We start from the raw sequence: 27,073 nt of genomic DNA, 5'->3' as shown, positions 1-27,073 counted from the left end.
TATCTAATACTATTATATAAGTGTTTAACCACTTTTTAAATTGTCTAAACTAAAATTGATCTTATTTGTTAGGTATATAAGTAAATGAGATCTTCAAATTCGGTGTATCTTCATGTAATCCGTAATTATTTCTATTATATATAATATGTACAACTCACAAGAACGGGCAATCCTATTGGGTCATCTCCTCATAAATTCACACTTATTATTATCTTCTTCTTCTTCTTTTTTTAAATGTTCTGCAATCCCCAACTTCCCTACAAATCACGCCTACTTCCACGTAACTTTAAATATTCTCCAAATTATATGCAGTTTTCTTTTCTATTTTGTAACAACTTCACTCCCTAAAATCACTGTTACGCTAATGATTCTATCATAAATTATCTCTTCTCCCGTAACCAGCATTCACAACTAGAACCCGAGTTTGCACAGGAAGTAAAAGCAATTCCACACGCAAGAGATGCGTGTCAGAGGACTCGTGTGTGTATGTAATATCTATGAACAAAAGGTGATTTCCTAATAAAATCATAGGTATATCGATCTTGATCGCAAGGTGATTTCGGGAATTTCCAACCCATAAACTAATCATTTTATCCTTAAGCCAAAAAAAGAAAAAAGAAAAAAGAAAAGGCAATCCTGTTATCCTTCCACTGCCAACATCTTAATGTTGATAAGCCCAAACTGATTCATTAAAAAAACAAAATGGGAAAAGAAAAGCCCAAACTGATTTATGCAATAGTGGTGTGTTCACAAGAACCTCTTGGGCCTAACGTGTCCTTAAATATATGGGCCCTCGGTCCAAGGTTGTGGCTTGTAGTGGAGTCTCTTGGAAGTGGGCCTTTAAAATTCGCCCGAAGAAATTCCTCACGATAACGCAGCAATCATCATTATTATTATTATTATTATTATTTTCCGGGCCTTGGCCCTGTCTTCAGTTCACCGAAAAAAGAGAGTAAGTGCCCCATCGGACTTCTGCTCTAAAAGAGAAAAAATAGAAAAGGGAGTGCCTAGTATAGTTCATTACTGCCCCACTCCAACGCTGTCCATTTTCCTTTATATGGGTCCTTTCTCACTCTTGCGCTAAGAATTCATCGAGAAAATTCGCATCTGATTATGAGGAAATATTGTCGAATATTTCGGCAACAAGATATCCGATCGGGTGAAATTACTTTAGAAAGATGACCAATGCGTATTCGATAGTATAAGATTTTTTTAGGAAAAGCATATTGAGAAGGAACTTAGTAAAGACGCTGCCGGTCTCACACGCTTTGAAATTTCTAAACCGTCAAAGGTACCAAAGGGAGACCGTAGGCGAAGCTTCTGTGATCTGATCAGAAATTCAGAACCTGTCAACGCCGGGGGCTAGCGAGCTTAAGCTGAAATCCCCAAAAGGCCCATTGTCTTCTAGAAAAGCATGCCCTTATAACATGGGCAAATCCGTCCACTTGCCTCGAATAATCAGACCAGGATCTCTCACGATTCACATGCGGGTGGCTGTCTGTTATTTAGTCTGCCTGGCTCTTCGAAGAACAGCCTCTGATCTCTCTCGTTCTATGCACACTGATTTCCCAGTTAATAGAAACTTCTCTCGAATATATATTAGCACGAACAAGAAGGCGAAGAAGAAGCAGCAGCATCAGCAATGGGAGATTGTAGGCCTCTAGGGTTCTTGCTGGGCTTACCATTCGCATTCGTCGCCATAATCCTTTCTCTAGTCGGTGCGGTCGTTTGGGTCCTCGGGTGAGTTTCCATTCCCTCAACCATATCCTGTCACACATGTACTGCGACTATGATACAATCGATCAGTCTATATAGGACACCTGCTCGTTTGCATTCGAGCATGAATCGTGACTAAGTACATGTCGTTTCACGAGTCAGATACGTCGGACGCCCTTTGTAATCTAATTGTTGTTTTTACTATGTTCTAAACTAATTGAAACTTTCCATATTTGGATTTCGAGTTAATGAATGTTGGAATTGATTGATGAATGGCAGGACGGTGTTGAGTTGCTTGTGCCCGTGCTGTATATGTTGCGCGGGGCTCGCAAATTTGGCAGTGAGCCTCCTCAAGCTTCCCATCAAGATCCTCCGGTGGTTCACCGAACAGATCCCTTGCTAGCTAGCAAGAAGTGAACAGATTGTCCGATGATTCTCCGAGACGATTCGCTCACAATTTTTTGTGTTATTATGTATATCGTGTATAATTCTTTGGGCGATTATTTGGCCAGATTATTTATTTTGTGATGAATTTGGGATAAAAAGATATTTTATGGTCAGAAAGAAAATTAAATTATCGCACGCTGAATCGTTCAAATTCTTCACGTCACGCATTGTCAATGCCTCACGATCTTGACCGAAATTTTAGTGAGTCTCGTTTGATTTGGTAGTTGCTCGCTTTTCAATGAGAAAGCATGGGATCTGGGCCAGGACGTAAGAATGAGCTCGATTGCTAATCAATTACGGCCCATCCATTGAGCCGCACTCAAATCATATTCTTTGAATTGCTTAATTTGATGGTATCATATATATCCTCGTCGTAACATATTTTAAGTTCCTTTTATCGTATCATGTCAGACTTAGAAAACTGCGTAAATGCACTTAAAGCAACAAAAGTAATTTCTCATTGGTGATGCAAAAGTACAACTTTCTCGAAGCAAAGAATGCAAAGAATGGTGCTATATTATGCGAATCACCTTCGAAGCTCTTCGAGGTCTCGGATAAACTCGTCGATGTATCCATTCGTGAAGTTAGGGCTTCCTAGGACTTCCTTCCACTTCGCATGATTCTTCCTTAGCATGGCTCCCAACTCACTGTCCTTGTCCATGACACTCTTGATGGATTTGCACAAGCTGTCCTTTGAGAACCAACCCTTCTCATCCCTCTCCACTTCCACCCCAACCTTCAATTCCTCAGTCAATAGCCTTGTGTTCAATATTTGGTCACCCAAATGTGGGACCATCACCAATTGGCAGTCGCACATTAGGGACTCCCACATCGACCCAAACCCACAATGGTTCACAAAGCACCCTACTGAAGGGTGCCCTATAATCAAGGGCTGTGGGACCCACCCGCCATGGACCACTCCCCTTCCTTTGGTCCTCTCTTCAAACCCTTGGGGCAATGCCTCTTCTATTGTTGTTGCTCCCACTGGTGGCTTTAGGGCTACTAGAAATGGCATGTTTGTTTGTTCAAATCCTAGGAGAAGTTCCTGGAACTGGTCCTTTTCCAGGATGTGCTGGCTCCCGAATGCGCAGAAGAGCACCGTGCCCGTGCCGAACTTCCCCAGCCAGGTGGCCCACCGGTCCTCTAACTGAGTAGTTTTTGACGGTTCGGGTAGGACTGGCCCCGTCAAGAGCACGCGCTTGTTGAACTGGCTGCTGAGATAATCGCACAGTGCCCCCTCGATCTCCCTACATGTCCTCATGCCTATCGCGTCACACTGCTTCATCGAGGCCGTGGTCCTGGTATAGAAAGTGATTCCGTCTCCGAACGGCATTGATATGAAGGTCAGTGCCCCAGCCTCATGGGAGCGTAGCACGACCGTCCTAGACGGGTACCCCGGTGGGGGCTCCGCCAGCTCCTCCTTGGTGAGCGGTCGGTCGTCCCTCACCTTCCGTGCCGGCACAAGGGCAATCGCGATTGCAGCAGCGCATACGGCATTGTAGCACACGGTTTTGACCCCGAGCAGCCCAGCAATCTCTGGGACCCAGTACGCTGTGTCGTAAAAGATAAAGTCGGGCCTCGCTGCAGCCACAATTGTTTCGACCTGGCCGCGGGTCAGATCCATCGCTGTCGCGAGGTGGGAAACAGACGAGATGGGGATGTCGGAGGCGGTCTCAGCCCCGGGAGGGAGTCCGTCCACGTGGGGTATGGTGAGGGGGCGGAACGTGATGAGTTGAGGATGCGAATTGAGAGGTTCGAGCAAGCTTTGAGCCTTGTTGGGCAGCAAGAAAGTGATCGTATGTCCCCTCTCGGCGAGTCGGTTCGAGAGGTGGAGGTACGGAGTCATGTGGCCGACGGCGAACCAAGGAAACATGGCAATGTGAAACTTCTTTTGAGAAGACATAGTTGTACAAATCTTTGTTGATCGGTTGGAAATCGAAATTCAGATTCAGGTCCTTCGTTAGTTGATGTTTTATTACATTCAAACTATTGAAGAGAGGGAGAGAGGGGTTTGAAAGACATCCACGAGTTTGGTCGCCACTGCACGACAATTTTGGCGGGAGTTTCGACCTCAAACTACCAACAGAATTAACCTGAATGCTTTGCTCTTTTCCTGGATGTTTTTGTAAGGTTAAACTTAATGGGAGAAAATTTAGGGTCTAGGCGTTTACTTGTTTGACGTAAAATGGTAATAAAATTTTACCGGTCACTCTACACACTAATTTTTGAGCCAAAAAAAAAATTATTTCCTCCGAACATATTAGTATTGATATTAATTGATTGATTAACATGACTCCAGTACCTCGTAACTCCAAACTAGTAGCTAGTACTCTTAAGTTACAAAACGGGCAATTTCACATCGAACTTAATCCCACCACACTCAGCGGTCGATGCAACTTTGGACCTATATTGTCGTGTCATATTTGACTATTACAAAAACACGAATGCACAGAAAGTTTACTTGACGTGGTGAGTTGGAACATAATAGGTTTGTTTGATTTGATGAGACGGATTTCGCTCCGCCTAGGCGGCTAAGAAAGAGTCCCGTACGTCTTGGAAACGCATTGGGCTTACATAGTGAGCGATAAAATGACAAATTGGGCTTCCAGAAGAAGTTCTTGATGATGATCTCCTCCTTCTTCTTCTTGTTTCTAGCGGTTTGCTTGTTGGAGGAAGCAGGCTTGCTTGTGCAATGGGGTGAAAGCAACAGCTAACGCCCCCTTTCGTCTTACTCCAACCAGTTCTCAATTTAATAACGCCAATTAAGGTATATGATTGATGATTAGCTGTCACATTACTGATGACATAAGAGGTCGGACCTAATAAATATTTTAAGAAAATGAAACTGCATAGAATAAAATAAATAAATAAACCATGAATTTCTCATCTGTTTAATATAATACAGAACAAAAAAGAGAGCATCACATGGGCAGGTGTGCTGGCATTACCCAGTCCCCAGCTCCTCCCTCCCATCATTCCCCAATGATTTTACCCAAATTTAGTGCCTACATTCACACCCCTCCAGTAGATTATTTTGGGTAAAACATGCAGAGCCGTGGATCAATCTCGAAACTGCTAAGACAAATGAAATGAAATACGGATAATGCTTAAGATCTTATATGACAACCACGTTCATAATGATATTTCAGTGAATTTCTTGATCCCGTCTATGGATAATACAGTACGACTCGAACTCGGTCCCAAGTACAAAGTAGTGGCATCTTTCATAAGGTCTCCTCTTTTATGTTTCACTGTCATAATAATGCCATCAATCATCTTCAGAGCCCCCTTTTTATAAGTTGATGACAAAAGATAAAATTTTTTTTGTTGTATTGTCAATACATATATCACATGGATCCCTCTCCCACATGGGTTCCCCCATAAGTCAGCCCTCTCTCTCTCTCTCTCATCTCTGTCCCTTCTTGCTGGGTTGGCTGTATAGATATATCTTGAACTTATTGCTTGCTTGCTTGCTTGCTGCTGCATCAATGGAGTCTAACATTGGAGGAGACCCAATGGATTCTTCTGTAAAGAGTAATGCTGCAGGAGGTGAAGCTAATGAAGTTGAAGCTGTGGATCTCTTAGAGGAGGCTTGGTTCTTTGGCAGCTTGCTCCACAAGAACAGAAAACACATGACCAGATGTCTCTCTGATCCTTGCCCTTCTTCCTCGGACTACCGCTCAGGTAGTACCTCGGAACTGAAGATGAAGCCCGAGAAGGAGTCATCCAGGGAGGTTCCGCTCCATGTCTCCGGCAAAACGTGCCCTCCCGTAGAAAAGAATCTTGACGGAAGAGAATCCTCATCCAAGAAGGTTGTTCCAGATTGCTCCTCTTCTTCTTCTTCTTCTTCCTCTTCCTCTTCTTGTGATGACGATCAAAGTGGTCATCCTCATTCGCCGTCTTCGGCTGAGAAAACGACTCTCGAGGTCTGGAACGAAGCAGTTCGAGGGAAAGGTTGTGATGGAAACGAGAGCGAGTCGAGGAGGAGATCTCCACGTCCCGTTCTTCACAAGGCACCATCTCTACCGCCTTGTATCGGGAGGGAAGAGGTTGGGATTGATGAAAGATCACTGCCAAACTCTCATCCTAGAATGAGCAAATCCAACAGGCAGGCCTCTCTCAACCTCTCCGAATTCTTGCCACCCCGACATGGTTCGAAGGTATTACTACTAATACTGCCCTGAACTGCGATCACGAATTACTGAACTTCACTGAAGCAGAATCTTTTCATGCTCAGCGATATAACAGTTTTTTGGCTGCACGACGTTTCATTTTTCACGCCCATTCATCCCGATCTTTTAGGATTCGAAGCTATAGAAATCGTCTATCTTTGATCTTGTCACCTGTTTTCGGGAAGTGTTTCTATTTCCCATGTTTCTCTCCTTGATAAGATAATCTGGATGTGTCTCTTGAAAGCATATCCAACAAAATATCCCTTCACAACGAAAAACTGGAAATGTTTTCAGAAAGTATCACTTCGTTTTCCTTGTTTCTATTGTAAGATCACGTATTAATTCTAAAGCTCAACTTCTGTTCCAGGGGTTGCCGAATTATAAATCTCAAATAAGTAGCGAAGAGGACATGAGGCGGCGGCTTCTCGGTCGAACAAAGTCAATAAAGAGCAGGGGTGAGCTCGAGTTTGAAGAGCTGCAGGGCTTCAAAGACTTAGGCTTTACATTCGACAAGAAAGACTTGAGCCCGAATATCGTAAACATACTTCCTGGACTACAAGAGAAGAAAGATCCTGCCAACGAAGAAGAAGAAAAGGAAGGAAAGCACAGGCAGCCCTATCTCTCCGAGGCATGGCTTTCTCAGAGCTTCACCCCTCCGATCCCGAAATGGACTCCCAAGGGATTGCCCAAAGAAGATGTGAAAGCCCACATCAAGTTCTGGGCACGAGCCGTGGCATCGAATGTTGGGCAAGAATGTTGAAAAATCATACCCGGAGACTAACTGACAGCAGAACTTGATAACGTGTCCGGAGAAAAAAGATACTGAAAGTTTTTTTATTACATTTTAATCTATGCTAGAGCTCCTCGGTGTTCCTAGAGATTCAAATGATAATATTCTTTTGGCCAGTCATTGTTCTTCTCTAAAAGATTGATTTTGAAGCCCACGAATAGTTCGATCTAAGGATGGCATTGAACTTCCAATAATCACACTCTCTTTACCATATATATGCAGATGATCAGTCCCAACACTTCCCTGATTTCTCAATCATGCGATAAATGAAAGTTCATTTTCCCGAACAAAACTTCAATGTTTAGAACAACTTACAACAGGTGAGCAGATTGGAACTGATGCAGCGGAGTCGAGTTTGTGTCTAGGAAATACAGAACCACCACCATCACCACTGAGGAAACAAACATCGGGATGGGCCCGAAGATCCAAAGGAGCAAATTGGTGGCAAAGTAGATTGCCCTTAGACCAATGCACCAGAACAGACCTCCCCTTATTAGTTCCCTCTGGACATACGTCACGGGGATATCATTATTTGGCATGGAGATGAGGAAGTTAGAGTGGACTAAGCACCTGACGCACTGAATAAACGAGGCAAAGGCCACCAGGAAGCAAATGAGCAGGCTAATGTGCTTGATAGAGATGATGGTCGGCCTTGTGTCCCCGTAAATGAAGGGGCTCTGGAGGATGTGCGTGAGGGAGCTACCGACTAGAGTACCGATGAGGGAGCTGAGGGCTAAGGAGATTGAGGCCAAGGAGGTTGCTGCTGTTATGGTGCTCGAGATCACCTGCAAAGGAATCCCTCTGTTCTTTGCATCTGTCTGGAGTAGAATAGATAAGATTCACCAATATCAGGTGATGAACAAATTTCCTGAACATCGAAGAGCTTCTCCCACATGAAGTTTTCCTCATTCTCCAAGACAACCTTAGTAAATGTTATCGTTGATTTATAAATGAGATTCGTTCTCTTTTCCGAAAAATAAGAAAAAGGAAGACTGAGTATGTAAAAGCACGAGTTTGAAGAATTCATGAAGAATAGATTTTGTGGTGGCTGACAACTTATACTTAGCTTTCCCATTCTCGGTTTTGAAACCCAGAGAAAAATGCAGAACAAACAGAATATCAGAACTGGTTCCCCTTTTCTTCTGGAAATAAGAGAAACAGTAAACACCGAATACATGTAAATGAAATCATGAAATAATTATTTGCAAACCCGGAGGAGGACCCGAGATGAGAGATTATTCATTACCTGCAACATTCTCACGACCCAAGCTAGTCTGAAGTGGTTCTCGTACCCGATGACAGTAGTTTGAGGACATCTGATGCATCTGAAGATGAGGAAGATATGGTAACCAAACACAAGGCATAGCCCACTTGGAACCAATATCACATCCAAGTACTCCTTTTTCCAGTTCATCTCTCTCTCTGTCCATCTTCCATCCCTCTCTCCCTAAAAATAGTTTCTTGATGGGCAGACTCGAGTGTTTGGTAAAATCTTGAATTAGCAGTTAAGCAAGACAAGGTTTCACTAATTCTTATTTTTCTTAATGTGTTACAGTTGAATTTAACCCATCGGAAAGCTTTCAAAGTCTTCACCGGTAAAAATTTCTGGAGTGGAAAGCGCTGCATCTGAACTTACTCTTAAGATAAAATCAACTTGAAAATGACATTTTATCATAACTGAGCAATAATATGGAAATCTGTCTCCTTTACTATTGGATTCATACAATGATGCAATGCCATTCATCTATATTTGAAATGATTCCACATCATACAGACTATATTCGTACAAGAAGGTTGCAGAAGGTAAAATTTGTTCCTTTAATTCTCATACGCACCGCCACCTTTGATTACAATGTGCACATCAATTCTCCGCTACTGAAGTACATATTTCATTGGCAATGACATTTCAACAAAAAATTGCCACTAAGTGAGGAACGAGTACTGGAAGAAGAAATTGATGAAGAAAATGGCCTCTTCGTTGCTGGCCTGCATCATCTTCCATTTTGTTCCATTTCAGCCGTCCAAACATATAATAATAACAATTGTTGAAATCAGGTCCTTTCCAGTGTTTTATCTTCATCTTGCTCAGTCAGCTTCTGTTAGAACATATGGACTTCGGCCAAACCACGGGATATGCTAGGATGCAGTCGAAGCAGGATCGACTCGTAAAGAAGCGTCTTTTTGTCTAGGTTTCTTCTTTGGCTTCCGTTTCTTCTGCTTCTTTTGGAGTTTGATTTGGTCTTTGACGATCTTCTCCCATCTCTTGTTATTCTTCAGGTATAGCATCATTGCTGCACGAGCATCCTCTACCTGAAACAGAAGGAACAAATCAGATACAATACAACTCTAGCACACGCTTGCGGATTCATGTGGGTCCCTCTTGGACCCATGTGTTCAGTGTGATTTAATTGGTCATGTAGGAAGATGAATTACCGGATTGTGCTCCCCATTCTGTATAGTAACATTTAGGAACTCAGCTGCAAGGTGCCGTAGAGCCTTTCGGCGCCCTTCTCTGCATTCACAATTATAGGTGAATCACATAGTCCATAACAAACTGCCCCAGGCATATCTGCCCTCTAAGCCGCACCCCTCTCTCCTTAGAACACTCCCATTGGGTGTCATAAACTTTTTATAGTGAAAATGTAAACAGGGACAGATTGTTACTTGTGAAAAGGTTGATACTGCGAGGTGTCCCTTATATCCTCCTTGGGATGACTCAATAGTAGTACCTGTTGAAAAACAATATTATGCTCCTGTTTCTTGGATATTAAGAAACACTCTAGCATATCCGGAACAGGACGAGTTCGTACCTTAAGATCGTTATGCAAAGCATGGCCCACAATAATCCTTCCTTTTATTAGCTCTGCCACCTTCTTCTGAACTACCTGGAAATCCTTTGCTGCAAATAACAGGGGAAAAAAAAAGCAAGTTCTTTCAGCTTAGATTTAGAAACTCTGCCCTCCACATTGGTCTATAATCTCGCTTCAGGAAAATCGCAACAATCCATTCCACCCTGGCATTTATTTCCTTTATTGAAGTTCAAAAATTTTATCTGGGGAGGACTACAAAGTTTCACTTATGCTACTAATTATTGCAAGGCCTAATTTAGTAGGTAGATAGGTAGAAGATAACAGGGGCAGGGAAGAGAGTATTCTGTCAACCTTTTCTTAAATCTCGGGGTCGAATGCCACTAATATGTGTACGGAAGTCCACAACACGATCCATCGGGCGAACGAACTCATCATATACAACATTACCCCACTTGTTTACCTGTCATCAACTCAATAAATATTCCTCATAGGATTCAGAAAATATAAGAATGGATGGATGCATCAATTAATTACTAGAGTGCACTAAATACTCTAAGGATGAGCGGATGAGCATATTTATCATCATAATTTCCTCTGGCCTGCAACTGAGGCAGGTATGAATATTTATACAAGATATATGGTTGTCTAACTTTATTCTGGATCCTAACAAATTAGAGGAATTCTTCCTCTGTCTCTCTCCCTTTTTTTCTTTTTTTCCCTCCAAATGATAAATACGAAATGCTCCTTGCTCTATTTCTTTTCCTCACACAAGGTCTTCCGAATCTCAGCTTATCTTTAACTTTGAATAATTTTTGCCTTTGAATATGATGTCATCTATTGTCATAAGTGCAGACAACAATTTGGAGATACAAACTGTATCTTATGACGTGTTATATGCAATGATGCTTGGCAACGTGAAGTGCATAAGATATACAGGGAAGAATAACAAGTACCAGAGTCACTCGCCCAAGTGCACTTTTATTTCCTTCACCAACACCAACCATTTCACAATCCATTCCTAACACATCTGTCAGACTGCAAATACATTGATATATAATATAACTGAAAAAGTTTCAAAATGAATAATGAAAGACTAGAAGTAAACAGCAATAAACCCAGAAATAATAAATAAAAACCATATGGAGCTATAGTTGCAGAGAAAAAACATTGACATCAAAATCAACAGAGAGCCTATGACAATATCTAGCAGACAAGACATTCTCTTCTTAGAGTCTCAGAATTTCATGCGGTAACTTAAACAGATGAGTGACCAAACAGCTCATGGCGAGTGGTCAAAGCTATTAGAAAATGGAATTTTCAAACATTAAGACAGGAAGCTAATTGTAACTCCCACCAGTTATCGCATCATTTCTTGGTTCATCATATTGGAACAAGAAAGGGACATCACAATACCTGCAATCATCGTGGGTTGGAATCAGAGGATTAGGCTGAGAATCATCAGGTTCTGTACCATCCCGATCCTTGCGCTTTCCTGCAAGCAAGATTCTTACTTTCTCAGGCACAACCAACAGCATTCGGGAAAAAAAAATGATTTTATTGAATGAATAAGGTTGACATAAACTGTATTGTTTCGCAGAAGACTATTTCACGAGAATTAGTCTTTCCGCAAAACTCATAATGACAGCTTCAGTATGAAGTGTTTCAATATATCTGACTAAAATCCACAATGGAAAAGAACTCGATACAGCATTGTTTTCTCGAATTCAGTATATATTTTCAATTATTCTTTACATTTAAACAGTGCCAAATTACTCTCCCTGTTCTTTTACAAGAATTTTCCGATAAAGCTTCCACATTTACTAATTAAGTCAATACAGTCAACGAAGCAAACGAGATTAGTCCATTCTCAAGTTTGAATAGTCAATACTGTGTTTTTGGGTACCTAACACCGATTTAGAAGGTCCCAAATCCGACGCGTCCGAGGGTCTACGAGGTTTCGAGCTGAGAGTTTTCAGCTTCTGCAAGAACATCAACGAGGTGGGTGGATCAAATCAACAGTAATAATCGAGACAGCCACACAGAGAGAGAGAAAGGAATTACTTTCTGGAGCTCAGCCCAGTTGGGGTTCAGCTGCTGTGAGCTAAAGTTCCGGTTTTTCTTCAGCTCGACCGCCCCCATTGTCGGATTCTTCCTCAGCCTCTGCAAAATTTCTGCGACAGCGATTGCAGGGTGGATGGGAGGGAAGAAGAAGACGCAACCGGGAGAAGGGCTGGGCTGACTTCTTGATGCCACCTGGCCCAATATGGACCCATAGTGTAGAGCGGCCCGGCCCATCTAATTTCTTTCCACGACAAAAGTCCTCAGTTCCATAAGAGTTTGTTTGAAAGTGCAATGGAAAATTTCATAATCACTTTTCTTTATAATTTTAAGTAAATTTGGTGTTTAATGAGAGTTTGCGAAACCACGGTTTGGGTCAAAATTGACAAACATGATTTTTTCAAACATATTAATAGGTATTTATAAAATATGCTTCTGCTATTCTATTTAAACTATTTATAATTGCTTCTTTTTTTTTTTTACTATCAACAGTTTTAAATCAATTTCTTCCGAACATTTTAATTTATTTTGAAATCAACACTTATTTTTTAATAATTTCATTTCAATACTGTTCCATTAGTAACAACAGTCCCAAATCAAGCCTAATTTCGGCTTTTGTTATTCATCTTCTTGTCTTGTATTGGTAAGCATGAGCAATGAGGTTCTTCTTTTTAGTTATTGCTTGCACTTGAATGGAGCAAACTCAAACATTATGAAATCGCCAATGAAGGTTCCTTTTGGATGAATAAGATGTATTTATTGAAATTGGGTATCAATATCTATATTTATGTCTACATCTCTATATCCATATATAATATAAATGAGCTGTGTAGCCTGGCTATATGGCCTTAGAACGCCCGGATTGTTGAATGGAATTTTCTCGAATTTTTGAGTTTTTTTTGTAATATTTTGTCATTTTAATTAATTGTAAATAATCTTTTTATTTGTTTTTGAAAATATTTTGATTGGTTTTTCAATTTAAAGATTTTGATTAAAAAAATATGCTCACTTGACTCCATCGAGATTTGATCGATCTGGATCTTTTCAAAAACAAATTATATCTATATATCTTTTATTTGTATTTAAAAAGATTTTATTGGTTTTTGAACTAATATACTTGATTTTTTTTTTCATACGTTCTAAAGAATTTTATATCTATATATGCTACAGTTGGGCTCCGAAAGACCAGTGAACTTTTGGCCTATCTATCTAGCAATTATATAAGTTATATACAATTGGGACCAGTAGGGGCGCTTACACAAGGTACCCAGCTCTCTGTTATTATGTCTATATATATTACAGTGGGAAGGATTTTTATCTGTAACCATATTTGATTTTCCCAAAAAAAAGATTATATTGTTTTTTTTTATAGATATATGATGATTTAGTATCTATACAATATCTTTTTTATGTATATTATAAATTAGAAGTACCACGCATAAAATGTGATCGAATCTAGCTCTCAATTACTTAATTTTTACCTCTGTAAAAGAGTTTATTGCCAAGTTAATCGAGCAATTAACTCTTAAAAAAGCGAAAATGTATTATTAAATCATTTATGCTATTTGATGATCTATTCTTTAGTTTATTTGTTATGATTAGTGGAACCATAATTGACCGTTTACCATATCCAATCAATTCAAGCTTCACGTTCTTTTCTTTTTCAAAAGTACAGGTACTGAAGAAAATGCATCTCAAAAAATTACATCTACCATACGTGAAGGTGAGTTCTCTGATTTTTCACTACATTTTTTTCTTCTAACACATCTACCATTGCACGCAAACTCAATTTTACTTTATCTTCTTAATTGTTCTTAATTTGTTTCTTTTATGATTCTTCAATATAATTTGTTTCTTACCTTATTCGTCAAATTAAATTACCATTGGTCTATATCTAATAGTATACTTTCATTATAAAACCTAATAGTATATCTAATAGTATACTTTCATTAAATTACGATTTTCAATCACCGAAAATAACGTAGAACTGTATAATAAAATTGGCAAAAAGGAAAAGTTGGGTAATGTCCTTTAACGTGTAAAGCATATGTACATAATAATAACAATATAAGACGAACCAGTGTTGGGTCTGATCAAATAGTCTCAAAACACTTAATTTATGAATGAAGTTCTCTCGATTTTTCAATTTTTCTAAAAAGATATATATATATATATATTAAAAAAATATAGATAGATTTGTGAGTACGATAATTATTTTCTCGATTTTCTAAAATTTCTTCAATAAGAAATTTTAAATTTTTTAATTTTTTTTAAACATATAGACATAGTAGCATGATCTACCAAAATATCGTACTCTAATTATAATTGGATTTTTATATTTAATTAGACATAATAGCGTTCTCATGGGTTAAACGTATAAAGCATATATATTTTATTGATTGTAAATTATGATTTGCAAAATTTCAAAACATGCATATTGACAAAAAAAAAAAGAAGAAATTGAACCCATACTACCCAGTGCAACGTACGGGCTTTGCGATTAGTTGTTATAAGGACAGATCGTCAAACACACAGACAAACAAAATTTGACTGTATTCTATTTTAGCCGTGAGAATGGAATTAGAGGAACGAGGGACTCAAATCAAAGCCTCATCCTTTTCGACGGTTCGTAAACTTTTTCATTCGAGGTTCTAGAATTTCCGAGTTTATGCTTGACGATTGAAATGAACTCGTCGAAATTCCCAGGATTTTTCCCATTTCCTTGCTTCCATTATCTCGGTTTTGGATTGACCCGTTTGACGACATTTAGTAAAAAAAAGTTATTCTGTCTCTATGTCGTGTGATGAGGGCCAATTTGTAAAAGAAATAATAGTCGAGGGGTCGAATTGTACGTTGAGGACCAATTTGTAAAGAAATGTCAGTTGTGGAGTCATTTTGTATAACAAATAAAGTAGGGGGTGTGAACTGAATAAGTCAGTTGACAGTTAGCAACCGACGCATAAACTGTAACAGAGTCCAAGTAATGAAGGCATCTGATGTCAATCTCTCCCTCTCTCTTTTTCACCTTCTTCTCCCTCTGTTCTTGTGATTCCCTCAATCTGAGAAATCCATTTCTTCTTTCTCCATTCTTGATCGTAGCACTCTGCTTCAAATTGTGCAGGATTTGTAAGGCATCACCCCGAAGATCGGTTCTTGGAACTTAGAGTAGCAGATATCTTCATCCTGTATGAATCGACACGGCTTTGCTTTTATGTGTTGCTGAGTGTCGATTTGTCTGTTGATTGTTTTTGAAGGTATCAACCAAGCTGCTCCAATGACTTCTGAAGACCAATGCTCCACGGAGCAGAGCCATCATTCTACAAGAAAACGAGGATGATGGGAATTAATGTGCCTAACGGGACTATCACGCAGCACAGTGTTTTACAAGCTACTTACTTTCCGGCTTCATATCCATAATTCCAACTGGTGTGGGCCCAACAATATATCCGCCCGCCCTTCAGTTTCCGAGAGCTCATGTGGATCTTGGAGCACCATCTGTTGCTGCATACAGAATGAGCACACTTGCTAATGGAAATGGCGGTTTATACAGCACCACCGCCAGCACTAGCAGCCGGTGGGACCGATCAGGGCCGAGCATCAGTCCTTTCAATGGAGGAGCTGTAGCTTGGAATCAACCTGTTGCTTCAAGTTATATGCACGGTAGTAAATAAGCCGATGCATTTTGGCAGACCTCTGCTTCTTCTGAATGGAACTTGTCGGTTTTGGGTTTGGAACTTCATTTTCCTGAAAGATTAATTTTCTTGAAAAATTTTACCGTTCAGCTTTCGGTACTCTTGTTTTCTTCTTCCTGGTTTCCTGGGATCAGATATCCTCTTTATGGCAATTGCTTTTATGTTCTCACCAATTTGAATACGAGATAGATTTTATTATTTTTATTTTTATTTTGTTCTCTCCGTCTCTCCTTCCAGGAAGCAACATAGTATTTGTCGGACCTCCTCAGTCGCCGGTGAACTTTGTCATCCCTTATATCAGCAACCGGCATCACAATCCCGATGGCACACGACCTCCTACTCTTGGTGGAGGAAACCAGGGCCATAATGATGCTATGCATTGCCCTCAACTCCCAGCTTCACCATCATGCACTGCCCCGAGGAATAGTTCTCCGCATGTTTCTAGGGATGCAAGATCACCCTCCAGCATTCAGAGGAGGGCGCCGAGGAATGATTCTCCTCAGGAATCTACGAATACACTCTCAGACTCAGGCTCAAGAATGCTCGGGAAGATACCGATGAATACGGGACCTCCTGCCTCTGCCTCTGTGCCCTCAACAATCGACCTCGAGCTGGGCTCATTTTCTGTGCTCGGGCGAGAGGGACACTAACACGAAGCATGCTCTTGGCTGCACACGAATATATTGGGTTTGACGTAGGGTGAGTGCGCATGCGCACGTGGGTATAGAGTCACTGCATCCATTCCAGTATATACATATATATGTTGAGTGTGTTTCGCTGTGTGATTTGCACACTTTAAATGCAGGAGATCCTTTTGTTACCGGTTTCCGAAGATGACTTCCTTCTCCACCAGGCGACGGCACAGAGAAACAACTGAGGTAGCTCAAATCATTCTTGCGACAAAATGTAAACACTAAACTTGTTGTTACTTCATCACATTTATCAGTAAAATTTGTCTATCGTCATCTCTCAACATTCTCAAAAGTGACGTGTCGCGTCACATCATAAACCAGCAATACCCTCTACTGCTCCCCGATAATATGCACTTGTGATGAACAAATTTTAAATCATAGAATATTTGTTTTGCAATATTTTAATAATAGGGAAAAAGATAAAAATTCTCATTGTGGTTTGGGGTCAGGACAAATCGCACCATGTTTTTTTATTTGAGACAATTAGTCCCCTTGTGGTTTGATCCGTTAGACATAGGGGATTACGGCGTTAATATTTTTTTCATTTTCAGTCCTCAATCTTTAGCCTTTTAATCATTTTGGTCTTAAATCTTTTTCTTTTATAATTTATATTCTCAACTTTTCATTTTGTTTCATTTTAGTCCTATAAAGAAAAATCAAAGGGAGAGGGTCGAGGCCGCCAATCGGTGACCCCGACCCCTCCACCGAGGTCGCCGGGGACCTCGAACCTCTGACCGAGGACCTCGAGTCAAAGTCCCTGGTCGATTCGGGGTCGTGGCCGCCAATCAGCGACCTCGACCCCTCCACCGAGGGTGCCGGAGTCCTACGCCCTCAGTGGAGGGTTTAAAATCGCCGATTGGCTGCCTCGACCCCCTCCCCCATCGATTATTCTTTATAGGACTAAAATGAAATAAAATGAAAAGTTAAGGATAGAAATGATAAAAGAAAAAGATTTATGATCAAAATGATTAAAAGATTAAAGATTGATGACTGAAAATGAAAAAAAAAACCCCGTAACCCCTATGTCTAACGGAACAAACCACATGAGGGCTAATTGTCCCAAATAAAATAACATGGTACAATTTATTCCGACCCCAAACCACAAGGGAATTTTTGTCTTTTTCTCTTAATAATATATTAAACTTTGTACTTGTAAGATTTAGTTCGTTTATAGATTGTATATTAGAAAATGTCGTTGAGGTAGGATATAAATTCGTAGCAAGTGTTCGAATGGGTTTTTGCGTTGGCTCAATGTTAATACATATGATGGCCGAGCAAATTCAATAGCCTTTTTCGATATTGTGGCACAAGAATTCTGCGATGATAAATTGGCACTGCCAAAGTTCAAGCCCCATCCTAATAAAGGATGTATGGAGTTAACTGTTACCACTGGAGGATGCCTCGTCGTGTATCATCAGAACTGCGTGACCGAATCTGAGGTTTGGATTATAAAAGACCACTTTGGTTTAAACTCAACTTGGACCAAGTTGTGCTACTTCTCACATGATCGATTCAAGAATAAACTCACTAGTCCTTCTCCTGAATACACTCGCATGTTTCCGATTATGAAAGATGGAAAGATTATCATGCTTTTTGTACCTCGGTGGGGTCCTCGGATAGGCATATATTACCCGGAGGAAGATTCCATCGATGGCCTTTACCCGTCCGGCCTTTCGGATCAAGGTCGTCCTGTTTTATATCTAGATATGGAGACTTATATTGAGAGTCTTGTTTCGCCTCATGTCAATTGATTTATATGTAGCTCGTCGAACGCATGTAATAGCTTTCTTTCGTTCTAGCTAGACGATGATGAAGGTAATTAGCTATGCTGATACATATTATTTGATGACTCTCAAACCTTTTAGCTCTTATGATATAGCTGGCGAGATTATCATCAATTTAATTTATTAATATTATTTCTTTCCAAGCTGGATGTATGATACTTTGTGATAGTTAACTGGATATATGATACATTACAGAAGCCATTGTTGAATCTAAGTTCTTATGTGCTTAATTAATCCGAAAAATAATGCATAATGGACTTACAAAATAATAATATACAAGAATATGGAGTCAGATACCTGCAATCATCGTTGGTCGGAATCAGAGGATTAGGCCGAGAATCATCAGGTTCTGGATCATCCCGATCCTTGCGCTTTCCTGCAAGCAAGATTCTTCCTTTCTTAGACACAACCAACAGCAACCGGAAAATCAGAAGTGATTCTATTGAACAAAAAAGAAAAGGGTGACATAAACACTTTTTCTCTATTTTTTTTGCAGGAAACTGTTTCAGGAGTAAGTCTTTCTGCAGAACTCAAGATGAAAGCTTCAGTATAAAGTGTTTCAATATATTTGAGTAAAAACCGCACGGCAAAAGAGCTCAATACAGCGATGTTTTCTTGAATCCAATATATATTTTCAACTATTCTTTACATTCGACGTCCTCAAATTACTCTCCCTGTTCTTTTACAATAAATTTTCAGATAAAGCTTCCACATTTACTCATTCGTCAATACAGTCAATGAAGCAAAATGAGATTAGTCCATTCTGAAGTTTGAATAGGCATGAAAGAAGAGAAGCATCAAATTGTGTTTCTGGGTACCTAACACTGATTTAGAAGGTTCCAAATTCAACACGTCCGAGGGTCTATGAGGTTTCGAGCTAAGGGTGGGTTTGCAGCTTCTGCAAGAACACCAACGAGAGGTGAATCAAATCAACAGCTTTAATCGAGTTACTTTGTGGAGCTCAGCCCAGTTGGGCTTGAATTCTCCTGCACAGAGACACACGAGTCTTGTTTTGAATTCTCACCAATCTTCGACATATGTTACCCTCAAGCAGAGCAGCAACCGATCTTTTTGACTGCTGAAACATCATCCTTCGATCCTACGCTAATTGTCTGTCCCTTAGGCACAGCTGCTGGGTCATCCCCGACTTCAAGGGCTTTCCGACTGACCACATGGTATATTTGGGTGAGAACTTCGGCAAACGCATTCTCTACATTCATTGACTCGAGGGCGGAGGTCTCCATGAAGAAGGTGCTCTCTCTTTCAGCAAAGGCCTTGGCATCTTCAGTGGATACTGCACGCAAGTGCCTCAGATCGGCCTTGTTCCCCACAAGCATTATCACGATGTTGGAGTCCGTGTGATCTCGGAGCTCCTTCAACCATCTCTCAACATTCTCAAAAGTGACGTGTCGGGTCACATCATAGACCAGCAACGCTCCTACTGCTCCCCGATAATAGGCACTCGTGATCGCACGGTATCTTTAACAACATAAGGGTAATTGGATCAGCAAGGTAGATAACACAGAATCAGAAATCGAAAGCAGAGAGCATCCAAGAAATCCAAACTAGAACTACTAAAGGCGGGCAGTCACCTACAAACTTCCCCGGACTACAAAATTATGCCATAAAGGTTTCAAGATATAGCCGTTAAAAAGCTATCTCGCTTGGTAGATCAAGCAGAGAAACCTCTCGAGCTAACATTCAAACTGCAATTACAGTAGTGAATACAGAAATTTCCTTTCATAATCTCTGCGAAGCCTCCGAAGAATTTAAGGAGTAGTCAGTAGTCCTAAGGCCACACTGTGTCTTCAAGCAACCAAAGCACTTAAAGACGGCAATAGATCATCGATCTCATCGTTATATATATCGAAACTCTAATTTCAGCTGTTTCAATCTCTATATACCATAACTCCATTTCTAGACAAAATGTGCAGACTGCACGATCTGACCCGAAGTGCCAATTGCGATCTCAGTTTTATATGAAACCTGAACCATTAAATTAAGTTCCATAATTGTACCCACAACCGCAATATAACCAATCAGACAAGAGGAAGATAGCTCAGAACCACAGATCGGACTGCGTAAGATGCGAAATGCGGAGGGAGAGAGAGCAGCGTTCACCTCTCTTGGCCAGCGGTGTCCCAAATCTGGGCCTTGACGACCTTGTCCTCGACGCGGATGCTGCGGGTGGCGAACTCGACGCCGATGGTGGATTTGGACTCCAAGCTGAACTCGTTGCGGGTGAATCTGGAGAGGAGGTTGGATTTCCCGACACCGGAGTCCCCGATCAGGACGACTTTGAACAAGTAGTCGTAGTCGTCGTCCGCTCTATATGCTCCCGCCATTGAAGCTCTCTCTCTGCTCTGATGTCGGAATTCGATTCGGTTTCGGAGATTCAGAGAGAGAGAGAAAGAGAGAACGCCTTAGATTGCGGACGGATCTAAAAATATCAAACTCAGAGAAAGATAATTTGGGAAGAGAGAGAGAGAGAGAGATACAAAAATATGGGGATGACCGAAGCGGTAAGCAATGTCACGTATTGTCAGCCCCAGCTGGAAAATAATAATAATATGAAGTTAGACGGACCGGGCTTCGGCCCGACGTTCAGGCCTTGGAGCCCAACCCGATCTTTGCTCACGCTTTATGGGGACGCATCATTTTTGTAAATTGTATGCGTCATAGGAAGAGATTAATAGTACGGAGCAAGAACGCGCAGATGGACTTTTCTATCGAAGTCGGGGTACCCGTGAGAGAGAGAGAGAGAGAGGCACTATAACCTCTCGACCTCCTACGAGAGAGGAAGGCATGATAACCTGTTGAGCATTGCTTATAGGTGGTAATGAGGGCGCATCATCAGACGGAGCGAAAAGAACCTTTTTGCAGTCATTGCTCTATCGAGACAAAAAGATCAAGCATAAGTGCATACTTTGATAATTCAAATTTTACTGAACAGTGTTCATATACATAATCTCCCCTATGTCACTCTGTAGAGATCAAGGACAGACCGAAACTGTGGTATTTCTCCTCATCGTACCCAAAATCCCGACTGCTAAGCAGGTGATGAGCAGCTCCATTAAGCAAGAAGGGTCTGTTCATCTGTTGCTATAGAAATGCAATTTAGTTAGAAGGTACCTGCAGGATGACAAGCGAGAAAAGCAGGTCATTGATTGTACGCTGAAGAAGCAGCAGCATCAATACTCGGTTTCAATCGTACATGACAGTATTAAGCAAATGCCAAAAGAAAAACAGTGATATACCTCGCGCATATAATCGATTCTTTTCTTCAGTTTGAGTCCCTGGAAAATTTGCAGGCTTCACAGACCACTTCAGATCCTGATATCAGGATTATGGTCCCTTTCACCTAATTAAATATTACTTTGGGAATTTGTCTTCTCTCTTTAGCTCCCTTCGTGCAGGCGCAAGGGCTGGATTTCATCACTTGGTGAGTCAAGCTTCTACCTTGCTTTAGGATTTTGTTGAAAGTACAAGTGAAGTCCAAGAGAATTTTGCTTGTGCTGCTGCAAGAACAAGGACACTTCCCTGTCCTCTTTCTGATCTAGAACATCAGAAGTCCTTGAGACATATTCAAATTGTTGCCCATACATGTGTGCAGCACATGCTGCCTTGTTTGTCAGAAGCTGCCGATCACCTGAAGAGAAAAAGAAAGTAGAAAAATGAAGGATTTAGTACACCTGTCATGCCTCATACAAGGAACAAAACAGATCAATCACAATCACGGATCCCGCAGTTCGGCCCCAATGTGGATTGACCCGCTCCAAAGAAAGCTTTTTCAGATCAAGTACATTCTTGAAATTTTCTTTTCGGCAAGAGATGCTGAAATACCAGTTGCAATGTCAGACTTGAGGATACTACCGCTGAAGTAACGTCTTATCCACCACCTGCAGCGAAACCTCCAAGCTTTTCCCGAGTTCCCCACAGTAAAGATCTTCGGGATAACAATCATACGATCTGAATAACGTTGTTGGGGCCCAGATTCTCCTCCATTCAGGCACACAGAGAGGCAATCTTCTTCCTGCTGGGTAAGTTTAAGAAAACACATAGCTAATTCTTGCCATATACTATGTTCAACATTTGTAGCATCCAAATGCAGAGCTATCATTTCCACCAGGGATTCAACACTATATTTTCCTGAAGTTGACAGAGAAAGGTATTTCAGTTGTACATATAAAACACAAATTCACATGGCCATGCATAAAGGTGCATAGAGAAATATGCTTCAATATGAAGGTTGAACATGATACTAAAGAAAATACTTTGATTTCCTAAAAACTGGTTATAACAGGGGAATTAGTTTGTACAAAAACAATTCCCTAGAAATTAGGGAGAGCGAGCAAGGGAAGGAGCATGGAGCTACCAAGTTGATGCATGCTGACAAGTCTTGAGATTGAGTGGCGACAAGTTGGATCCTTCTTCAATATATGCTCATAACCGGATGAAAGCAGGGCATAGTTTCTACCGTCAAGATGCTCCAAAAGAATTGCTCTCAATCTACAGAAAATGCATTTCCTTTAGAATAATCTAGCATCCAGGAGATTCTGAATATCACCAGAACATAGTCTATTGCCATCAAATGATAATTATTCAGTTATTCTATCTTATCGGAAAATAATCTAGAACGCACTTTATCCCACATATGCAGACAAATCCAGAGATTAGCTCTATCGAGTTTAACTTCATCTTGTAATACAACCATCTTTCTTTTTCATACACCAAATTACTGTGAGGGCAGTGCTACCTGAAGGGAAATGCAGTCTCTGACTTCTCACAAACATTCTCAAGCACGTTGAACGCCTCATTAACTTGACCACCAATCAGGAGCAACTGATATGATATTTGAAAAACAAACAGAAATTCCCAGATTGAGGGAATTAGCGTAAATTTTGTTAGGATATAAATAATTTATTGAGCTGTTTTTAGAAGCTAGATCCTATATGTTAAGTTTACCTGTATTAAAGGAAGAAGAGCATCTGACCCTGGAGGTGATGAGTTGAGAGCAAGTTGCAGATACTTAACTGCATCCTTGTAGTAATCATTAAGAATCCCTCTGTGCAACTCAATTAATTCCTCAATGTCTTCTATATTTTGTGGCAATCGTATAGGAAAAACACATGGATCCAAGGCCCCTTTGAAGGATAATTAAAATGTAAAGTGTTAATTAGAAATTCTGTAACAATTAAAAGAACACAAAGATGAGACTTTACTAATTCAGTATTTCCATCTGAGGATAATATGGATCCCTGTTGTTTTCCTAGAAAATGGCGATGACGTTGTTTGCTGTACCTCTTTTTCTTTTTGAAGATAAATGAGATGGTGTAGGATATAAATTTAGGACCTAAAATTCCTAGTTAAGGAAATTTGAGCACCAAAGCCTACTAATATAAAGCAACCAATGCCAGTAAAAACAGTGCAATGAAACATAAGCAATTTACTCACCAAGATTGGGCAAGACGGAAGCACGATGCGCATTCTTGGCATCATTGGAGAGTGAGCCTTCACTCTCAGTAGAGTTGATATAAAAGCCATGTGACTGGGCATTGTGCAGTTGCGGCTCCTCATTCAAATCTTCAACCTTTCCCATATCTTCGCTCAGTCTCCCACTCAGAGAATGCCTTGATAATCTCTTATCCATCATGACTGATGAGTCAGAATCATATTGAAAATGGGAATTAGCCTCGCGACTGTACAATGCAGTATGGCCCTCCGTGTTCCCTGCTAGACTTCCAAACCTTTCATCCACCATAACCATCTGCAGAGTGGAGTGAAGTTGCTCCACATCTATCCGCTGCATTGACTTTGGAATACTGGAATACCACAATTGATAGTTTACTAGACCTACTACCACATTTGCCATTGGGTAGCTCTCCATTTCACTTTCTTGGGTGATTCTGAAACACAGATGTCATATTTCATAAAGATCGAATTATTCACATAGTATCTAGCCTATGCTTTTCTTTCTCATAGAGCACTCAAACAATAAGTCCCATGTGCAAAGTTTCTCTATTAATAAATCAACAGACGATTTCCTTTCCGTACAAATACGAGCTAAATGAAAATAATCAAAACATTAAGATGACAAAATCAACGTGGATGCATGTTATTAGATTCAGAAAAGGTTAAGAGACATACGGTATAGAAGCTTGATGTGCTTCAGAAATATTTCCATGGATTAAGCAGAAGAGGATGAACTCCAAATGAACTGCAAGTCTATCCTGTTCAGAAGACGACCAGATAACATGAGTTCAAAGGCAATGACAAGAACCCACAAAGTATTTAAACAATCTCCCGGGATATCAAACTGAAACTAACGAAAGACCTGTATCGAGCATTTTCTCCTTGATCCAATTCTCCTCATCCAAACGTCAAAGATGTGCTTGATCCTCGTGAAATTAAACCTATCACCTGCTACATGATCGAGGATCTCCATTAGCACCTGACACATCACGAATTGCAATAAAATCAGGATCTTTTGAAGCTTTTCGCTGAACAAGAAGCCGAGATTCGTGACAAACTCAATCGCTAACTTTACAGTAACAACTAATTTATAGTTTGCATGAAAATAAGACACGCACCGAATACTTAATTCGATTGTTATCAGGAGAGCGATCCCTAGACGTCGCCTTCAGCAAGACGCTCAAGACGCCACTCGCTTCAGCCCAGTTCTGCTGCCTGACAAGGCGATGCAGGAGAAACCATAACCTCTGCCAGTTCTCCGTCCGTACGTCCTTCGATCCTCGACACAAGAGATACGACGGCCTCGTCAAAGCGAGCTCAATCCTCTTCATGAGCCTAGAGTCCCCGGCATCGAGATCATCAAACTCACTGGTGTCTGCACAGGACTGCTTCTTCCTCTTCCGACGAGTATATACCGGTTCAAAGCTATCTTCTGTAATTCCGGTGGCTTCATCGTGTTCCGTCATCTTCCGAGGCTGAGCTAAAAACCTGGTTGCTTAGTTGTCACAGTTCACGGCCACCAACCAAACCCAGACTCCACCCAAATGAACAAATAAAAGAATCACATTCATTCAGAGCTCAGATCCAAATTCTAATTCACCATCTATGATTACCGGTAACCTAGATTCCCACTTAGATAGATTACCACTTTTAAAATTACCAGTAATATTACATTACGACCGAGAAGCTTGTCTCTTTTGCTAAAGTACCCTCAAATAAAATTGAGTAACTCTCATTACATAACTTAAGACGACCAACCCGATCACCTGTTCAATCAAGCAATCAAATAAGCAATTCAGGTAGAATCAAAAACTGAGTTCATCTCGATTCACAATCAGTTTCTACTGAATCTCAATTCAATAACCTGAGTCGGTCTAATTTCACAATCAGTTCCTATTGAATCTCACTTCAACAATTCCCAGCTAGAATCAACAGAGGGAGCAAGACCCAACAAGAGAACTCCCCATCAGCTCAACGAAAACGACCATCTAATTGCTTCACTCATTGTCTTGCTTGGCGGGAATTATTACGAAATCACAGAGGAAAGAAGAAAGAAGAGTAATAATACCTATATGGGCAGGAGTAGGAGAGGGGCAGGAGTCGGCCTTGGCCAGGAGGCGGCGAATGACTGAGACGGGCAAGAGGCGGCGACGGTGAGTACCGCCGACCGGGAGGAGCCGCCGACGGGGAAGAGAGGAGCTGGAGTGGGGCTGTGGGCGAAGGGGAAGGGAGCAAGGGTCGGTTACTTGATCGAAAGAATTGAGGTCGGCCCAGCCCAATAGTTCTAATTCCATTCGGCCCAAGTCCGTTGCTATATATATATAATTATCGTATAGATTAATTGCTGTTTACGATAACTAGCTGACCGCTAAATACGACAAAATTACATGTAATCGAAACAACGATCGCCATTATTCCCATTCTAATGACCTTTTTCCACTTAACATTTCTCGTCTCCTCTTACCGCTTGAAAAGAGAGAACCAGCAGTCATCATCGATCGCACAAAAAACGAATATATCAGGCACTCGTAAAACGGATTCAAGCCAGAGCAACGGAGAGGAAGCAGAACAGTACGCCCAAGTACGGATAGCACAACCAAGAAAGGGAAAGCAGAATCACTAACAATGTAGAGAAGCTGGAACTACCTGCATGGAGCTGGAGAATCCGCGGGAAAGGGAAACCCTAACCCCGACCGCAGACAAGAGCGCCGCCCACAGAGAGAGTAGAGAGAGAGAGAGAACAGGTGGTGAGGTGATTTCTTTCCTTTTTTTTCCGTTAATAGCATAACTTTTCCGCTCATACACTGTTACCCTCCGATTGGATTGAGGCAAGGGCAAGGAAAACGAGGATCGGGCATGTTGTCTGGGGTCTTTTAAAAAAAAAAATTATACAAATTTCCCATTCCTCACTTTCTCTCTATCCAAATAAGCTCTTATGGTTACGTTTGGTACATCAAAATCGAAAGAAGGGAAATAAAGTGAATTTCTTATTATTTTCTCAATTTTGTTTTTAGCATCTTTTTTATAAGTCGAAAAGAGCATTCCATTAAGGAGATTTATATTCGCCAACTTTAATGGAATGACGTTTCTTTAAATAAATTTGAGCAATACTCATTCCATTATTTTAATTAGTTTATTTAAGTATAATATCCTTTTTTAATTTCATACATCCAAATTAAAATTATGATAAATTAGTTCGTCATTTTTAATTATGTTCATTCAATTTTTCAAGTTCAGCTAGAAAAAAGATCATTTTTTTATTTTATATATATATATATATATAGAAACTTGATAACACCCTAATAAGTGGGGTAAAATGGTAAAAACATTACTAATTCCATGTTAATATACCAAAAAAGAAATTAAATAATAATAATAATTAATATTTTAATTAATAACAATATATACGAATATATAAAAATATTCAAAAAAAATAGGAA

At 40.5% G+C, this 27,073-nt stretch overlaps 7 protein-coding genes across 17 annotated transcripts; 2 read left to right on the top strand and 5 right to left on the bottom strand.

The window, feature by feature from the left end:
- Positions 1 to 1,450: 1,450 nt before the first annotated feature.
- LOC116192329 (signaling peptide TAXIMIN 2-like) lies at positions 1,451 to 2,378 on the top strand. Its single transcript, XM_031520860.1, has 2 exons — positions 1,451 to 1,740; positions 1,996 to 2,378. The coding sequence occupies exons 1-2, from the start codon at positions 1,643 to 1,645 to the stop codon at positions 2,117 to 2,119; spliced, it is 222 nt and encodes a 73-aa protein (XP_031376720.1). The 5' UTR covers positions 1,451 to 1,642; the 3' UTR covers positions 2,120 to 2,378.
- Positions 2,379 to 2,596: 218 nt separating this feature from the next.
- LOC116199194 (UDP-glycosyltransferase 79B6-like) lies at positions 2,597 to 4,158 on the bottom strand. Its single transcript, XM_031529486.1, has one exon. It carries the CDS (start codon positions 4,064 to 4,066, stop codon positions 2,690 to 2,692), a length of 1,377 nt encoding a protein of 458 aa, XP_031385346.1. The 5' UTR covers positions 4,067 to 4,158; the 3' UTR covers positions 2,597 to 2,689.
- A 1,373-nt stretch (positions 4,159 to 5,531) lies between these two features.
- Positions 5,532 to 7,274, top strand: LOC116192931. The gene is made up of 2 exons (XM_031522008.1): positions 5,532 to 6,323; positions 6,703 to 7,274. The coding sequence occupies exons 1-2, from the start codon at positions 5,532 to 5,534 to the stop codon at positions 7,093 to 7,095; spliced, it is 1,185 nt and encodes a 394-aa protein (XP_031377868.1). The 3' UTR covers positions 7,096 to 7,274.
- Positions 7,275 to 7,436: 162 nt separating this feature from the next.
- On the bottom strand, positions 7,437 to 8,539 carry LOC116198403. Its single transcript, XM_031528604.1, has 2 exons — positions 8,372 to 8,539; positions 7,437 to 7,943 (listed from the first exon to the last, which is right to left on the bottom strand). Exons 1-2 carry the CDS (start codon positions 8,537 to 8,539, stop codon positions 7,437 to 7,439), a joined length of 675 nt encoding a protein of 224 aa, XP_031384464.1.
- Positions 8,540 to 8,842: 303 nt separating this feature from the next.
- Positions 8,843 to 12,230, bottom strand: LOC116197982 (RNA exonuclease 4). Its single transcript, XM_031528309.1, has 9 exons — positions 11,997 to 12,230; positions 11,839 to 11,914; positions 11,349 to 11,427; positions 10,889 to 10,970; positions 10,287 to 10,395; positions 9,936 to 10,024; positions 9,790 to 9,854; positions 9,559 to 9,637; positions 8,843 to 9,435 (listed from the first exon to the last, which is right to left on the bottom strand). The coding sequence occupies exons 1-9, from the start codon at positions 12,228 to 12,230 to the stop codon at positions 9,262 to 9,264; spliced, it is 987 nt and encodes a 328-aa protein (XP_031384169.1). The 3' UTR covers positions 8,843 to 9,261.
- Positions 12,231 to 18,293: 6,063 nt separating this feature from the next.
- On the bottom strand, positions 18,294 to 20,683 carry LOC116200440 (ras-related protein RABA1f). 5 transcript variants are annotated; one of them, XR_004155713.1, is made up of 4 exons: positions 20,283 to 20,682; positions 19,186 to 19,640; positions 18,980 to 19,059; positions 18,294 to 18,537 (listed from the first exon to the last, which is right to left on the bottom strand). XR_004155713.1 is itself a non-coding variant. In XM_031531301.1 (3 exons), exons 1-2 carry the CDS (start codon positions 20,504 to 20,506, stop codon positions 19,208 to 19,210), a joined length of 657 nt encoding a protein of 218 aa, XP_031387161.1. In that variant the 5' UTR covers positions 20,507 to 20,683; the 3' UTR covers positions 18,294 to 18,537; positions 19,186 to 19,207. The 5 variants fall into 5 exon arrangements, 3 of the variants coding, with proteins under 3 accessions (XP_031387161.1, XP_031387157.1, XP_031387154.1); XM_031531301.1 differs by lacking the exon at positions 18,980 to 19,059 and having other exon boundaries at positions 20,283 to 20,683; XR_004155714.1 differs by having other exon boundaries at positions 18,298 to 18,537; positions 18,980 to 19,640; positions 20,283 to 20,683.
- Positions 20,684 to 21,021: 338 nt separating this feature from the next.
- Positions 21,022 to 26,529, bottom strand: LOC116200405. Of its 7 annotated transcripts, none has more exons than XM_031531252.1 (12): positions 26,280 to 26,529; positions 25,702 to 25,944; positions 24,752 to 25,121; positions 24,496 to 24,612; positions 24,309 to 24,391; positions 23,616 to 24,067; positions 23,127 to 23,305; positions 22,918 to 23,003; positions 22,537 to 22,670; positions 22,005 to 22,310; positions 21,419 to 21,810; positions 21,022 to 21,293 (listed from the first exon to the last, which is right to left on the bottom strand). In XM_031531252.1, exons 1-11 carry the CDS (start codon positions 26,432 to 26,434, stop codon positions 21,617 to 21,619), a joined length of 2,319 nt encoding a protein of 772 aa, XP_031387112.1. In that variant the 5' UTR covers positions 26,435 to 26,529; the 3' UTR covers positions 21,022 to 21,293; positions 21,419 to 21,616. The 7 variants fall into 7 exon arrangements, with proteins under 7 accessions (XP_031387112.1, XP_031387120.1, XP_031387125.1 ...); XM_031531260.1 differs by having other exon boundaries at positions 24,752 to 25,113; positions 25,702 to 25,843; positions 26,280 to 26,411; XM_031531265.1 differs by lacking the exon at positions 25,702 to 25,944 and having other exon boundaries at positions 24,752 to 25,108; positions 26,280 to 26,302.
- Between the last annotated feature and the right edge of the window lie 544 nt (positions 26,530 to 27,073).

This window comes from Punica granatum, chromosome 1, assembly GCF_007655135.1.
Source record: "Punica granatum isolate Tunisia-2019 chromosome 1, ASM765513v2, whole genome shotgun sequence".
Lineage (NCBI taxonomy): Eukaryota > Viridiplantae > Streptophyta > Magnoliopsida > Myrtales > Lythraceae > Punica > Punica granatum.
The sequence above is the reverse complement of the archived record's forward strand: the minus strand, read 5'-3'. Positions and strand labels throughout refer to the sequence as shown.

Bases quoted from the DNA above. Each gene is read 5' to 3' on its own strand.
- LOC116192329 (XM_031520860.1), top strand. From the start codon at position 1,643: ATGGGAGATTGTAGGCCTCTAGGGTTCTTGCTGGGCTTACCATTCGCA. The intron at 1,741-1,995 runs GTGAGTTTCCAT...GATGAATGGCAG, and splicing joins GCGGTCGTTTGGGTCCTCGG to GACGGTGTTGAGTTGCTTGT.
- LOC116192931 (XM_031522008.1), top strand. From the start codon at position 5,532: ATGGGTTCCCCCATAAGTCAGCCCTCTCTCTCTCTCTCTCATCTCTGT. The intron at 6,324-6,702 runs GTATTACTACTA...CTTCTGTTCCAG, and splicing joins CACCCCGACATGGTTCGAAG to GGGTTGCCGAATTATAAATC.
- LOC116198403 (XM_031528604.1), bottom strand. From the start codon at position 8,539: ATGAACTGGAAAAAGGAGTACTTGGATGTGATATTGGTTCCAAGTGGG. The intron at 7,944-8,371 runs GTAATGAATAAT...ATTCTACTCCAG, and splicing joins GGGTCGTGAGAATGTTGCAG to ACAGATGCAAAGAACAGAGG.
- LOC116199194 (XM_031529486.1), bottom strand. From the start codon at position 4,066: ATGTCTTCTCAAAAGAAGTTTCACATTGCCATGTTTCCTTGGTTCGCC.
- LOC116200405 (XM_031531252.1), bottom strand. From the start codon at position 26,434: ATGAGCGGAAAAGTTATGCTATTAACGGAAAAAAAAGGAAAGAAATCA. The intron at 25,945-26,279 runs GTAGTTCCAGCT...ATATATATATAG, and splicing joins GATTCTCCAGCTCCATGCAG to CAACGGACTTGGGCCGAATG. The intron at 24,068-24,308 runs GTATGTCTCTTA...TCTGTGTTTCAG, and splicing joins GCACATCAAGCTTCTATACC to AATCACCCAAGAAAGTGAAA.
- LOC116200440 (XM_031531301.1), bottom strand. From the start codon at position 20,506: ATGGCGGGAGCATATAGAGCGGACGACGACTACGACTACTTGTTCAAA. The intron at 19,641-20,282 runs GTGAACGCTGCT...ATGTTGTTAAAG, and splicing joins GACACCGCTGGCCAAGAGAG to ATACCGTGCGATCACGAGTG.
- LOC116197982 (XM_031528309.1), bottom strand. From the start codon at position 12,230: ATGGGCCGGGCCGCTCTACACTATGGGTCCATATTGGGCCAGGTGGCA. The intron at 11,915-11,996 runs GTAATTCCTTTC...ATGTTCTTGCAG, and splicing joins ACTGGGCTGAGCTCCAGAAA to AAGCTGAAAACTCTCAGCTC. The intron at 9,638-9,789 runs GTAACAATCTGT...TTGTGAATGCAG, and splicing joins CAGTATCAACCTTTTCACAA to AGAAGGGCGCCGAAAGGCTC.